The sequence below is a fragment of the Pagrus pagrus genome, assembly GCF_965226575.1.
Source record: "Pagrus pagrus genome assembly, chromosome: 11".
NCBI lineage: Eukaryota > Metazoa > Chordata > Actinopteri > Spariformes > Sparidae > Pagrus > Pagrus pagrus.
Genome location: NC_140195.1, coordinates 3,835,481 through 3,852,085, shown reverse-complemented (window position 1 = coordinate 3,852,085; position 16,605 = coordinate 3,835,481). Strand labels below are relative to the sequence as shown.

Sequence of the window (16,605 nt, the reverse complement as noted above, 5' to 3'; positions counted from 1 at the left end):
ATCAAACAGGGTCTTATGATTGACGTTATTTATTTATTTACACATTTTAAAGCTCCTTTATGTAAGATACTTGATTTTTGAGTTTCAGACGGAGGCCGACCCGACCCGAAGCGTCTGTATTTGACTCATTGGGACTGAGACTAAAAAAATCAACTGTCTTATAAATGTCAGCTTTAACATAGAAAAGAAGGACTGTAGATAATAAAATTAACTGTTCATGTTAATAGCAACACTTGTGCTTTGTGGAAAAGACGTCTAAATCAGGTCAGAGTGAGAAGACGAGGACTGATCACTGGGGTCCACTGGTAAAATCCTGCATTCGGTCTGTGGTGATGTTCATTTTCAGTGTGTTAGTGAAGTCTATCAGTACAAAAAGCTCCTCCTGGTGGAAACCTGTCAGTATTTGTCGCCATCCAGTGGACGCTGCTGCTCTCTTCACCCTCTCACCTCAGTATGAAACCATCTTATTCCTCTGAGGAACAAATAAACCCAGAACACTCTTCAGTCTGCTGCTAGAGGGCATCAGAGCCCTGCAGCAGGAGGGAGCAGCATCACAACATGTCTGGTAAGTTGTTGAGCCTGTCTTTGTTTTTGTTTTTGTTTTCATTTTTTATCATATAGAGGGAATAAAATAGAGGATATTGTTAATAGGACATCATGTAGAAGGTAGTTCAAAACATCAAAAACATCTTTTCATTGATATAAATATTTTGTATTAAAGCAAATGTTGCTTCATTCTGGCCTTTAATGGGGACATTTTAGAGAAGGAGCACATTACTGAATATCTAAAATTCTGACGATCAAAATAATAACAGAAAAATATTTCTAATAAATAATAATTATGAATAATCTAATAAAGGAGCCTCAATTTCATTCCTAGCCGACTAGAAAAGGCTTTGAACCAGCGTTTAAACCAAGGTGGGTCTACATGTATCTGTAAATGAAGAGAAAATATAATTCAACAGATAAATTAATAGAAATAAATATGACAAATCAAAATAATTAAACATTTTAGGACCATATTTTATTTAACTTCTGAGAGCTGGGTTCTGTTTTCAGGTGGACTTTGAATCTTGTCTCAAATACATCCAAAACTAACATTTATTTTTACAATCAATAATTTACTGATTAATTAATTAATCTACTTATTATGTAGTCAGTTAATTATCTACCAGATGTAATGAAATAGTAAAAACAAATATGTCCATCCCAGTATCAAGAGTTTGATGGGACTTGTTTTGTAAAGATAATAAACATTAAAATTATAGATTATAATAAGACTTTATTTTAGTTACATTACTTCCATCTTCCTGTAAAATATGTAGTGTATAAACTCACTGAGAGCAGCTTAATTCCTTGTTTATTCACATTTTCGGTCAATAAAGCTGCTTCTTACACATGTTCTGAGACTTTTATTTTGAAAGGAAATCTTACACACAACATTTAATTTTTACATTAATGATCAAAGCAGTAAAAGTGCTTCTTTTCTGAGTGTTTACTTTAAGAAATGCAGTTTTATATATACATTTAAAAAATAAATAGATAAAAAAAAAAACGTCGTATTTTATTTTGATAGTCTGACATTCCTCAGTGAGTCTCGCTTCCTGCGGCTCGTGGATCACCTGTTTGTGGAGAAACCGCGTCACGTGACAGAAACAGGTCTCACACTGGGCTCTCTTGTTAAACATTGGCCGTGTGTTGGACTTTCGTCCTCAGGTGTTTGTCCTCCTCCGTCTTACCTGTCCGGTGAGTCGGAAGGAAGCTGATCTTCACCGGAAGCTCCAGGACAACATGAGCCGCGTTCAGCTCTCAGGTGTGAAGTTTGTTCAGACTCACGTTCACACAAGTTTTACAGTTTGAAGAGACGCGTTTTAACACAAGAGAAGAAGAAGAAGAAGAAGAAGATGAAGCTGTTCTCCTTCCTGCGCTCAGGTGAGTCAAATCCTGTCCGACACGTTTCTTCACGTCACCGTTTAAACCCCTGCCGGAAAGTAACTAAGTACATTTACTCGTGTGCTGCATTCAAGTACACTTCTACCTGAGGGAAAGTAAACAGGAGTAAAGTTTATTGATCCTTTCATCAGTAATCATGTTCTTATAATATAATAAACATTTTTGGGTACATTACGAGTACTTTTACCTGAGTACTTTTACTCATGTGCTGCATTTAAGTACACTTTAACTTGAGGGAAATATTGAACTTTCCTCTCCTCTGTATTTATCTGATACCTGTAGTTGCTTACTTAATATAAAATATAATTAACTAATATAAAAATATGTGTTATTGTGGATTTAGACTAAAGTGTATTGATCCTTTATTGCGGCAGTACACCAGTAATCATGTTCTTACAGTATAATAAACATTTTGGGTACATTATGAGTACTTTTACCTTTGGTTCGCTACTTTAAGTACCATTGATGCTCATACTTTTGTACTTTTACTCACTATAACTCACAGTGTCACACAGTTTGTGTCTCATCGTGGTTAAAGTAATTTATCATTTACTGTGCTCATTATACCTTTCTAATAGGAGCCAGGTGTAATGTAACTGAGTACATTTACTCAAGTACTGTACTTCAGTGTACATTTTATTGAACCTTCCTCTCCTCTTTATTTATCTGATACCTGTAGCAGATTCTGATTAAAATATAATCAGCAAATAAAAAATTTAATTATGGATTTAGACAAAAGTTTATTGATCCTTTATTGGTTTAATTCACAAGCTGCCCAGCAGTACATCGTACTTAATGAGAGTAATTAATGCTCCACCTTCACCTTCTTTATTTTTCCAATAATGTAATAAACATTATTTCACATTGAGATCTCGTTTAAATACGCACCTGAGTAAAGAATAAAAAAAAACAAAAAGAATGAAATAAAAACAATAATTATGTTTATTGTAATGACATAAATGTAAAGATGAATTAGGAAAAGATTTACAATATTCAAAAATAGAATAAAAACAAGAATATTCTGTAAAAATATGTGTACATTTGTTAAAAAAAACACTCGTAGAGACAGCAGCTTCACAACATAATACTGTAAATGCATTATAAATAAATACGTTTTGTTGTAAAAACCAATCGTGTTGTGTTAAACAGTCACACCTTAAAGTCAACGAAACCTGTAACCACATTTTTGAATTGCCTGACTGAAGTTTGAGTCTCTGTAACGTATTCCAGATAAATGGGTCACCGTATCTGACGGCCGTCTTTCCAACATTAGTGTTTCCTGTGGGAGCGTGAAGCGTGAACCGTTCCTGAGAACAGCTGTTGTTATGAGCGTAATGTCTCAGGTTCAGTGGTGACGATAAGTAGACGAGGGGCAACTTTTCTAGTAATAAAAGATAAAAGGTGCTGACAGCATCCGGATGTTTGAGGTTTGAGATTAGAGCTAAAGATTTACAAAGCTCGTGTTCATCTTCTCCTGCTTCATGTGGTGTAACATTAACACGGGAGCAAGTGGTGGAATGTAACTAAGTACTTTTACTCAAGTACTGCACTTACTTAGTTACATCCCACCATCATTCACTGTCACGGTGAATTTTCAGGCAACACTTGATAATAACCATCATTAATAAATGGTTCATTTATAGTTAATTAAACTTTAGGTCAGAGTTATTTCACTGTTAACGAACAGTAATTGTTTCATAAACCATTTATGAAGCATAAATACTGTGTGTTCATCTTTAGATATTATTTCGAGGGCCTTATAAAGTTGCAACTGATGTTTCTAAACCTTTATAAAAGCTTAATAAATCACATGCGTTACCTGAAAAAGCTGTCTGGTTTAATAACAAACCGTCTTTTATTCATTTATTTTGATTTGTTACGAAGAAACAACGACACAAAGATGTGTTTTGTATCTCTGTTACAATAAAAATATTTGTTTCTGAACAAAATGTGTTTCCAGTATAAAGCGTATTCAGAAGATGATCTGGATAATATCGGGATCTCTATTATTTTGTCCAGGATAATCATGACATGACCAGAATAGAAATATATAGAAATAAAATAGTAATCTAACGACTGTCTTCCTGATCAGTTAATCAATTAATCAAGCTTGTGTCGAACCCTGCCTTGTATTTTGGGGTTCAGCGGGGACCCAACTATACATCTGACCATGAGCAGCTAACATGCTGATTATCTGTGCACGTTTTTCTCATGGTTTTCTGTGTGTGAAGGATTTATTTGCATGTGCACTGTGATCCTGTAAACGACTGTAATCATAGTATAATTACCCGTTTGCCTCCAGGCAGAGAGCTTCCTGCTGAGAACATCCACATCTCCTCTCTGCCTCCCAGTATTCCCACAGATCTGGAGCCACAACAAACTGGAGGGCAAGGTAACAATGTTTGTTTTGTAGACAGGTTCTTGTTTTTGTCGCTCCTGCTACTACACTGAACCCAGTCTGAGTCTATACTTGGTGTTCATTAGTAGATGTTAGCATGCTAACTGGCTAAACTAAGATGATAAGCCTGGTAAACACTACATCGCCCGTCCACCCACCCATCCATCCATCCATCCATCCATCCATCCATCCAGCCAGCCAGCCAGCCAGCCATCCATCCATCCACTTATCCATCCATCCATCCATCCATCCATCCATCCGTCCATCATTCCATTTATTAACCTATTCACCCATTCATTCGCCCACCCACCCACCCATCCATCCATCCATCCATCCATCCATCCATCCATCCATCCATCTATCATCCCATTTATTAACCCATCCATCCATCATCCATCCATTTCTCCATCCATCCACCCACCGATCCATCCATCCATCCATCCATCCATCCATCCATCCATCCACCATCCATCCATTTCTCCATCCATCCACCCATCCATCCATCCATCCATCTATCATCCCATTTATTAACCCATCCATCCATCCATCCATCTATAATTACCCGTTTGCCTCCAGGCAGAGAGCTTCCTGCTGAGAACATCCACATCTCCTCTCTGCCTCCCAGTATTCCCACAGATCTGGAGCCACAACAAACTGGAGGGCAAGGTAACGATGTTTGTTTTGTAGACAGGTTCTTGTTTTTGTCGCTCCTGCTATCACACTGAACCCAGTCCGAGTCTATACTTGGTGTTCATTAGTAGATGCTAGCATGCTAACTGGCTAAACTAAGATGACAAACCTGGTAAACACTGCATCGTCCGCCCACCCATGCATCCATCCATCGATCCATCCATCCACCCATCCATCCACCCATCCATCCATCCATCCACCCATCCATCCACCCATCCATCCATTCATTCACCCACCCGTCCATCCATCCACCCACCCATCCATCCACCCATCCATCCATTCATTCACCCACCCATCCATCCATCCATCCATCCATCCATCCACCCGTCCATCCGTCCGTCCATCCATCCATCCATCCATCCACCCATCCATCCATTCATTCACCCACCCGTCCATCCATCCATCCATCCATCCAACCAACCACTCGTCCATCCATACATCCTGCCATTCATCCATCCACCCACCCATCCACCCATCCTGCCATTCATCCATCCATCCATCCATCCATCCATCCATCCATCCATCCACCCATCCATCCATCCATCTATCCATCCATCCATCCATCCATCCATCCATCCACCCATCCATCCATTCACCCACCCATCCATCCATCCATCCATCAATCCATCCATCCATCCAAAGTCAGGGTTTCACTGTGGGCTTTCATGTGTTTCCTGCAGTTTGTGATTTGTGTGTGATGTAAATAGTGTTTCTGTGTTTGTGTGATACCTGAACAGGTGAGCTGGTCGAGGAGAAAGCAGTGATCCAGACCACACACACACACAGAGGCTCGGCTCCCTCCGTCTTCCTCCAGAAACAAGATAATGATCCTGTTTCTGGTACTTACTTTGACCAGAGGGTCCCCGTTCCCGAGGGGGACAGTGAGGTAATCTATGGAAAAACCTTTAGTGAAGGATGAGGTGAAGATGTGAACTGTGAGACAACATGAAGGCCAACCTTCAGATGTGTTTATATTGTGTCGACTGTTCCTTTGCTGTAATATACCTCGGTAATTTAGACCAGATATGCAGGAGTAGGACTGCTTTAGTGAAGAGCCCAGGTCAGTTTTCTCATACTGTCCAGTGCTGCAGCTCTGTTTTAGCTCCTGTCTCTTTAAGGCCCCTCCTCCTGAATACCCAGTCTCCTCTGATTGGTCAGCTCACACATGCCCGACTCAGCACCGCTCACAACAACAGAGCAGCTGTGCTAAATCAATTCTTAGGTGCCAAACTAGCTGATCATATTAGATTACTTAAATGTGTGACTCCATGACATGGCGTGATGTCACAAAGTCACGGAGTTAAAGGCGGGACTACTGACGAGGCGTTTCAGGAGCAGTGTTTTCTGTGGGAGAGAGGAGCTTCTTTCTTTGGCTTTGACCGTTTTAACTTTCAAGATGTTTTACATGCAGAAGAATCGATATAAAACACTGAAGGAAAGGAAAAAATACGGAAAAACACAAAATAGGTCTCCTTTAACTTTTAGAGTAAACTAAAAAATATACTTATCTTCCAGTTTATCATTGTTTTTAAACTGCAACACTTCACATGAACACATTTAATGACTCGTTTATGGAGACGAACCCAACAGAAGCGACCGGGCTAAAAAACAAAAGCCCAAAGCAGCCAAGTTGATCGCATTATGCTGTATATGCAGTATAAGTCTGCATTTATTTTTTGCATTTTGAAACCATTTCATAAACCCTGGACCTTTTTACATTTTCTTTTTAATGTCTGTATCTGCAGAGCGCCTTTGAATTGGCCCCAGTTTGAGGTCAAATCCAGTCCTTCAATCCAGTCTTTGTTGTATTTTTTCTCATATTTCGTCCTCTTCATCCGCTGCATTGTTAGTTGTGTTGTGTAAAGTAGAAGTGGAGGGTGGAGGGAACAGGGTTGTAGACGGATAATGCAACATGACAACAAGGCATTTTCACTTTATTAGACAGGAGAGACTGGAGACATGGGAACATCTTTAAACTTTAAACTTTACAGCATTAACAAGTATGGTCTGTTTTCTGTTGTATTGTGACAGAATCCAGCACAGTGTGTGAAGTTTGACGTTAACCGTGTTAAAGCTTGTATTTCTGTCTCCTGCAGACATGCTTCAGTCTCCGTAAGCTGTGGGCCTTCACTGGGCCGGGCTTTCTGATGAGCATAGCCTACCTGGACCCAGGTAACATCGAGTCTGACCTGCAGTCTGGAGCTAAAGCTGGCTTCAAGGTAACAATCATCCACCTCGTCCATTCTCATTCTGTGACTACAAACAACCTGTGGTATTTATTGAAACCATTGAAGATGTAATGATAAATATTTGTTATTTGATATTTGTTTTTGGTAAAGTTACCTTGAAAGTGCTTTAATTGTTCAAAGTTGTACAACCCTGATTATCACTTCCTGAAAGAAGGGTCATTGTCAGGACTTTAGGGTTTCTCACCGTCCTGCAGGTCAAATTTTAACAAAGGAAGGTGAAATTTAACCTTTCAGCACATTCTTGCATTCATTAGTGAACATGAAGGAGAGCTGGAGTGAATCTTCTCTGACTGTCGATCCAACGTTGCGTAATTCTTCAAGTTTTAGAAGAACGCCATCCGAAGTCATAACACTGCAAAAATACTGACCCAAAACACTCTTAAATACTTGGTATTTATAACGTCCCGATATTATAAGGATGAGTTTTGGTTACTTCAAAACGTTCTAGTTGATTTTGAGTTAGAACAAGAAACGCTGCACCACAAAATATCCTCTGTGAAGATATAAATAAGATATCTGACGCCTCCTCCAGCTCTGCAGACAAACAGAGAGACGGACGTGGGTGAAAGAAGAATAACCTCTCTGGCAGCCTGATATAAGAATAAAAACCACACTTCCTTCATCATTTTTAGATTTTTCCACAAAAACTACAAAGTAGAAGCAGATGGTTTGGCATCAGACGAGGGCCTGAACGAGCCTGAGTTTGTAAGATAATGATCACAAATCGATCCAATATCTGTGCTTATAAATGAGCCTTTGTAGAAACTGTGAAAACGCTCCGTGTGAGAACTCAAGCTGGTACGTGTGAGGAAAAGATTTGTAGTTGCAGCAAAACATTTTCGAACAAATTGTGCCAACGATGAGGTAACACAAAGACTCATTAAGCCGTCTAATTTTAAATTTTAGTGTGAAACTATGTCCAGGTTCTGTTTTTTTGTTTTCTAGGTCTGCATGACATCAGCTCCGTCCTGCACACAGAGAAAGAAATGGACCTAAAAACAGGACTCGGAGCAGTTGAAAGCAATAAATTGTTAACTTTCATCCTTCAAGACGTTCGAGGCAGAGTTCAGCATCAGGTTATCTGCCAGCGAGGGCAGAAAGATCAGTCAGTTTGAACCAGGAACAGGCTGAGAGCAGCATAAATACACAGAGAGCATCGACAAGTCGGGTGGGGATGACTGCAAAAACTGGAAATTGTCTTTAAACAGAGCGCTGGGTATATATGGACATTTTGAACGAGTGATCACAGAGTTTTGAGGCGACAGACAACCTACATCACGCTCAGTTTTCCCTGTAAACTTAGAGATAAACCAAGCCGGCCTTTTCAGATTCTTACACTCTGGAAACCGTTTTGGAAAATGTTTCTTTTGGAGTGAGAAGAAGATGCATTTACAAATGTAGCTGGCTCATCCTGGACGCTCTCAGGGAAAGAAGACGTGCTTTTGTAAACATCTGTGCAAAAAATTTAAACCAGAAAACAAGCGTGTGATTCTGAAAATCAGCTCATCAGACCTCAACCTCACCACTGATTAAAATCTGTGCAAAACATTCATTTTTCTTCCGCTATGACTCTTTTTCTATACATTCACAGGCTTTAATTTCCCAGCTGATGAAGGATGATCTGACCCATATCTGAGCTCACAGTGAGGCTAATTAACAGATGATTTTTCTCTGTTCTCGTCCCATCAGCTCCTCTGGGTGCTGCTGGGAGCCACCATCGTCGGTCTGCTGCTGCAGCGGCTGGCGGCGCGGCTGGGCGTGGTCACCGGGATGCACCTGGCTGAAGTCTGCAACCGCCAGTATCGCACTGTGAGTTATGAGTAGTCTCAGCTGCCGACAGCTCGCCTTCTGCATGAAATACTTATGGCGCCAAATTCACGGTTAAATCCAGAGCGACGTCATTAATTATTCATGTGAATATTTATTCCTATCCAGCTGTTTTCCCTGATACCTGAGGAGGAAAAGCTCAAATTATGTGACCAGCTCTTTTTTCTTCTCTCAAACATGTGTTTCTTTTCATCTTCACACATTTTAAGAGGCTTAAAACATGAGAAAAAACACGAAGGGACCCAGTGAGGACCGACCAGGATTTCACTGTTAATTTCTAGTTGAAAACTGGGTGATATATTCAGTCTGAACGTCTTTTCGTCCTTTTTTCAACCAGATAAAATGCATCAACGTGTCACAAAACACAAATTTGAGTACTCATTTTGATAATTTGTTCAGTTGTAGGTTGAAAGAGAGATGATATTGATTAACGTGAAGGTATTTCTCTGACATTTTTCAAATTCAAAGCACAGTGCTTCAAATTCAGTGTGATTTGTAACTGTAACTGTAACATCTCATTAAGTGTCTCATACTTCTATGTATTTATCTGTTTAAAATAATCTGTGTCTGTGAACATGACCACCTGTGTCGTCCGTCCAGGTGCCTCGTATCATCCTGTGGCTGATGGTGGAGCTGGCGATCATCGGCTCTGACATGCAGGAGGTCATCGGCTGTGCCATCGCCTTCAACCTGCTCTCCTCTGGCAGGTGGTGTGAACGACACAACGTCCCATTTAATGCAGGCTGGCCAGTGGTGGAGGAAGTGTTCAGAAGTGTTCTCCTAAACAACTGAAGTAACTGGGGACTTGTCTATGGAAGCTCCGACGTCCCAAATTTATTTGAAAAGACGTGTTTGAGCTCGTGGACCCTCATCAGATGGACTGCGTACTAACGATTTTAGCTACGGTGGAGATTTCAGCTCAAAAAGGGTGTAAATCACATCTTTTCAAATCAGTTTGGGATCTTGGGGCTTCCAGAGACATTACACCAGACAAGCTGTACTGAGTCATAATTATCATTTTGTTATGTTTTTAAAACAAGTCTCCAGCTACTTCAGTTGTTTAGGAGAATCATTTTTGGGTGAACTGTTCCTTTAAGTAAAAATTACTTATACCTCATTGTAAAAATATATTTTTTTTAAGTAAAAGTATGTTAAATATAATCTGTGTACCTAAAGTATTTAAAGTAATCAGTTAACTCAGAAAATAGCTACATTTGTTAAGTTTTAATCTTAAACTGACTAAAATGTAGTAGTGTAGAAGAGTAGAAGCAGAAAGTGACATGAAAATAAGAGTCTCTCATGAAGTCCCTAAAGTGGAGTACAGTTCTTGAGTAAATATACTTAGTTACATTCCACCTCGGTTTCTGAGTTTGACGACTGTTTTTAAAATGTCTTTATCACGTCTGTGGTTTGATTATCTGTGTGTTTCCTGACAGGATCCCTTTGTGGGGCGGCGTCCTCATCACCATCATCGACACGGTTTTCTTCCTCTTCTTAGACAAGTACGGTAGGTTGTTTCCTCCCCACGTATTCTTACATCATCTCAGGTTACAACTGAAATATGTTGCTGCTACATCAACGATGAACAAAACCCTCTGTGTTCTCCCTCTGCAGGCCTGAGGAAGCTGGAAGCCTTCTTTGGTTTGCTCATCACCATCATGGCCATCACCTTTGGATACGAGGTACAAACATTTACATTCCTGCGTTCATTATTGCTGTTTCTCCTCCCACATCTGAGTCAGTCAGCTTGTTGTAACATCTCAGTTAACAGTCCAAAGCTTAAAAATCCTGTTTGAACTCCCACAATGTGGCTAATCAAATACTTCAATAAGCTCCTAAATATTAGGGATATTTAACACAGATCACCGTCGCCTGACACTGCATATTTGCACTGATACTGTATCAGTATCTGAAATAACATTCAAAGTCGAAGGAATGATGTCATCGTACAAGGGAGTTGTTTTTAACCGTGCATGTGACTATAAACACTTTGACCTGAGACCTTTGAAATGACAACCGGAGGTGATAAACTGCATGTCAGTGCTCAGCACAGCACCTAAATGACACACCTGAACACAACCAGCAAACACATTTGATCTCAGTCCGACTCGAGAGAAAGAAAAGAAAAGAAAAGAAAAGTGATCTTGAATTACAGTGTGCTCTTATTTTGAAAGTTAAACTCCTTGTTATCAGGATAAATGCAAATAAATAACTTTGTTGTGCAAGTTACTTTAAAAATGCAATATATTGTATATTACTAGTTACCTTCTTTTCAAAGTAATATATTACATAACAATATTACTGTAATAAATTACCTATTACATTACTTTTTACTTACAAAATGCCCAAATAACCGATATAGGACGGTTAAATAGCCGAGATCTTTTTAAATGAACATCCTTGGACACAGTGATGAGCAGGCAGACGAAGGATCAAAGTCTGAGATATTATGAGATAGGAATGAATATTTTTAATTGTAGGCTCAGTCATATGAAACACAACAGACCTGTACCTATAGGTATAATAATAAACGTTTCACTTCGGTCGGTAACACGTTACGTGACATAACTGTAGTAATATATTACTGAAATATTATTAGTGACGTGTTATATTACACCATTACTGATAAAAGAAAAATATTACTGTAAGGCGTTACTTCTGTAACAAATTACATGTGAGCAAATATATTGATATGTAATGCACAAATTAATAAAACGTTTCTTCAAACCATCATTCACTTTCATCCACCATGTTTCTGCGTATATGACGACAAAGTCCCCAAGTCGAGTACCGATATTTTCCCCAATTTTCTGAGCGTTCATGAGAATTCTCCCAGTCAGGAACTCGTTTTTTCCAATTATAGAGAAGACAATAAGAAATAATGAGTAAAAATAAAATAAACAAGCATTAAAATATAAGATAACTGTAAAATATATGTTGCAAACCCTCCCAGCATGCACTGGGGCAATAAATTCATGCACATAAGTCTAATTTTATGTTTTCTTTTGTTGTTATAAGTTTTATTTTGTGAGTCTGAAAGATAACCGTCTACACTCCTCTAACAGTATGTGAGGGTGAGTCCAGACCAGGGCGAGCTGCTGCAGGGGATGTTTGTGCCGTACTGCGAGGGCTGCGGGCCCGCTCAGCTGACCCAGGCCGTCGGCATCGTTGGAGCCGTCATCATGCCTCACAACATTTACCTCCACTCTGCTCTCGTCAAGGTGAGATCAGCTGCCCGGTAGATATCAGCTGTATGAACGTATCAGCAGATCTTTAAACCTTTAAAATGTCCCCTCAGTCTCGAGAAGTGGATCGGACGAACAAGAAAGAAGTGAAAGAGGCCAACAAGTATTTCTTCATCGAGGCGTCCATCGCGCTGTTTGTCTCTTTCCTCATCAATGTGTTCGTGGTGGCTGTCTTCGCCGAGGCGTTCTACGGACAAACAAACGAAGAGGTGGTGAGTATCTCTGCAGCCGCTGATTTCATCGAACAAGAGAGTTATGTGTTTTAATCAGCTGCAGTGCTACAGATGTGTGTGTTTTTTTCCAGTACAACGTCTGCAATCAAACAGGAAGTCCTCATGTAGATCTGTTTCCTCTGAACAATGAGACTCTGCAGGTGGACATCTACAAAGGGGTACGTTTAAAGCCCTTACTCTGCTCGGTTACTTCACCACAGCAGGTTTAATTCATCTCTTTAGGTAATATTTTGTTGAAAGGGTAATTCTAGTTATTTTAGTGAACTAGAATTACTCCTTTTTCTCCTGCAAACTCCATCTCATGTTTTGATTCAAGCACAAAGGGACACAGACACTGCTGAAGTTTTGTTGTTGTCTGTGTTGCAGGGAGTGGTGCTGGGCTGCTTCTTCGGCCCAGCAGCGCTCTACATCTGGGCCGTGGGGATCCTCGCAGCTGGTCAGAGCTCCACCATGACTGGAACGTACTCCGGTCAGTTTGTCATGGAGGTCAGTGGAGGGGGGAGGAACTAACTGTGAAAATTACTTGTTTACAAGTAAAATGCTGCATTGGAGTGTCATTTAAATGAAGACATGTTCATGTTTGAGTCAGTTATTTTACACCAGGTAACCACGTGCAGCCCTGCACTGTTTGCTTTCCGGAAACGGTCGTAAACAAGTGCAGCTTTCTTGTAAATGTCACAGACCGATGTGTTTTTCTGCCTTCAGGGTTTCTTGAACCTGCGCTGGTCGCGTTTCGCTCGGGTGTTGTTGACCCGCTCCCTCGCCATCACTCCCACCCTGCTGGTCGCCATCTTCCAGGACATCCAGCACCTGACGGGCATGAACGACTTCCTCAACGTGCTGCAGAGCATGCAGGTCAGACGGCGACGGCAGCGGGGATTCACCGGCAGCGTATTCGCAATATAACATGAATGATTGTAATATAACAGACATTCATTCACTCTCTTCTCTCTCAGCTGCCGTTTGCCCTCATTCCCATCCTCACGTTCACCAGTTTACCATCTCTCATGAATGAGTTTGCCAATGGATTGTAAGTTTATCTTCATCATGGGACACAAAGACAAAAATGTTGTCTTCTCTCCTTTAAACGCACTTATTCTCTCCTGCAGAGCGTATAAGATCGGAGGAGGAGTGGTGGTCCTGCTCGTGTGCGCCATCAACATGTACTTCGTGGTGGTGTACGTGGCCGAGCTCCACAGCGTGTGGCTGTATGTGCTGGCGGCGTTCCTCTCCATAGCATACCTGACATTCGTGGGATATTTGGTAGGTAACGTCAGTCTGTCGAGGGAAAGCTCAGGATGTACTGTGGTTCAACATCGTTCCAGCGACTTAATGTTGAACTTCTCTGGCAGCTAACAGTCTAAACTTTACAGTCGTGTCAGGTTCTGCCTCCTGAGATGTTGTTAGAAAGTTTAAAAGCAGAGAAACCCGTCCGGTAGAAAAATCCAAACCTCCCTTCTCATGCCAGGTGGTTAAAGACAGTTTCACATAAAACCCGACCGGAGAAAAATCTAATTTTTATAAGTGAAATGTGGACACCCCTTGGATCTCATTTTTCAGTGGTCACTGGGATAAAAAATTTAGAGTAGAGCTGAAATGATAAGACATAATTGATTTGTTGATCGACTGAAAAATAATCTTTTTTGTCAAATTTCCTGGTTTTCTTCACCTAAAATAAATATATTTGGGTTTTTTGTGGTCTGTTAGATAAAACCGCTGTGGGAAATTATGTTTTCTCATTTTAAAGAACAAATGATTAATTACAGTAAAGTGATGTAATTTAGTGAATTTACCAGGCTGCTCTACTTGTTCCAATACTTGTCTTTACCCACTTAGTCATTGCATCAATATTACTGATGATTATTTATAAACAATCATCCTGGGTTAGGGTTATGTGCAGGTATTTAAGATTGCCTGAAAGAAGTGTGTCAATGTTTATGAGTAAGTTTGTTTTCTTCTTATAGTTCCCATGAATTATTGCAGAGCAGCTTCCTTCCTCAGGTTGAGACGCCTTAAAGGAACAGTTCACCCAAAAATTCAGTCATTATCTTCCTCACCTTCGTGCTGATGAAAAGTCAAACCGACAAAACATTTCTGCAAATTCCTGCAAATGCAAAACAGAGTTGCAGCGTCCTCCTCAACAACTGACATAGCTGAGGGGACTTCTGGGGAAATCTGAAAAAAACAACAACTTTAAATTTTGAAGCTTCAATAACAACAGTAATAAAGAAAAATAATTACATCACACAGCAGCATGTTCACTGTGTGACGCTGGTCTTTACGCTCAATATGGGATCTCGTCTGTTATAGAAACCATCAGACTCACTGTTAATGTGTGTGTGTTTGTGTCTGTGCTGCAGGCGTGGTTGTGTCTGATCGCTCTGGGAGTGTCCTGCCTGGATCCGACCACCGGGAGAGGGAACGACACGACCATCCTGATCGAGAGACAGCCGGAGTTCGACTCCTGAACCAAACGTGTGTCCGAGTTGAACGTTCATTTAAAAAAAGGTGCAGCTGTGAGCGGCTCCCCTGACTGACCTGTATTTTCTATTTCAGTCACAAACAATTAAGTATAGTTTGACATGTTTACATGTTTACAGGTGTGAGGAAAGTTTTTACAAATTAATTTCACAGAATGAGACAGAAGACAAAAAGACTGTCAGGGTTTCTGCATCATATTGCGTTATTTTAGCACTTCCCAGCAGTCTTTAAGTGTTTTTTAAACCCATTTTTTTAAACCCTATATTTAGATGTTTTGGTGTGTAAATGATGAATACTTACAAAGCCTGTCAGTGACAAAAATAAGCACTTTTAGTGGACCGTCAGAGTTCCCCCGAAGGATAATGTTGCAGTCATTGCAGCGGTAAGTATGAATCATTTACACACCAAAACATGTAAATATAAGACCCAGGACCGTCCTGGATAACCAATAAAAAATCTATTTGTTTTTACATTTTTGATCAAATCATGAGAGGATGAGTTTGAAACGACTGACAGAACAATCACACTTTAAGATCGTGACAGCCTGCGAGAGAGGAGAATATTTGAGAGGAAAACTGAGTTCAGTGTTTTTGCAGATACTGTGCCATATCCGTGCAGTCTCTCTCTCGGCCACAGGGAGGCAGCACGGGGCCACGAAGGCGCCTCCTCGGCTACAGTAAATGTCTCACCACCAACACAACACAACACATTAAATGACATGGTGTGTTACATCATGTTTTATGTGTTTTTTACGGCTGCACAGAAAACAGAATAATCGTGTCCAACAGACTAAAGAGAGCGAGCGGCGGCGGCGGCAGGACTTGACTGTGTGTACGTTCAGACGTGGCTGCTGTTTGACATGCCTGTGGTGGTGGTGTGTCTGAAGACTTGCAACTATTGTGTAACTGCGAGCAAGCACTGCTGGTTTCAGTGTTGCACGAATTCCAGTCCTGAAGTGCCTCGGCCTTTTTTGCAAAGCCGAGGAGAGGCGGACGGACAGGTTTTTCTTTGCATTGTGGCGGGGAACTTTTTTTTTTCTTCTTCTTCTTCTTCTTTTTTTTTTCCCCCTGTCATGGAGGGAGAGTTATGTAAGAGGGGAGAGTCTTCCCACCGCCCCTCTCTGTTTTTGTTTTTCTCAATGAGCCAATGTCTCCCTGCCTAGGCCTCACAGCCTGTCCAGTAGGCCCCTTTCCTGGAAACATAGCCTAGCAGAGGCCACTCAGGGGCAGGCCTGCGAGGTGGGAGGGTGAGGGAGTGAGGGAGGGAGCGAGGGAGGGAGGGGGGCTCTTCCAGCAAATCACATGATTGTAGACCCTACAGTCCCAGCCCTACATGAGGCTCAGATGCTGCAAGCACATTTCAACAGCTAGTTTGTCATCAACATGATTGGATGTAGCTAATGCATGGCAGAGTGCATGAGGCTGTAAGAAGACGCTGTGGACTCCCAGGTGTGAAATGTAGAAATAGAACCACAACGCCTGATGGATGGATGGAGTGTGTGTGTGTGTCTGTGTGTGTGTAAGAGTGTG

The 16,605-nt window shown here is 40.8% G+C and overlaps 1 protein-coding gene across 1 annotated transcript; it reads left to right on the top strand.

Moving 5' to 3' along the window:
• Positions 1-1,687: 1,687 nt before the first annotated feature.
• LOC311265355 (natural resistance-associated macrophage protein 2-like) lies at positions 1,688-16,295 on the top strand. The gene is made up of 17 exons (XM_084366933.1): positions 1,688-1,932; positions 4,256-4,345; positions 4,928-5,017; positions 5,779-5,927; positions 7,138-7,260; positions 8,980-9,099; positions 9,718-9,824; positions 10,554-10,624; positions 10,732-10,799; positions 12,183-12,338; positions 12,416-12,574; positions 12,667-12,753; positions 12,962-13,081; positions 13,301-13,450; positions 13,552-13,625; positions 13,705-13,858; positions 14,956-16,295. Exons 1-17 carry the CDS (start codon positions 1,905-1,907, stop codon positions 15,061-15,063), a joined length of 1,854 nt encoding a protein of 617 aa, XP_084223059.1. The 5' UTR covers positions 1,688-1,904; the 3' UTR covers positions 15,064-16,295.
• Positions 16,296-16,605: the final 310 nt, after the last annotated feature.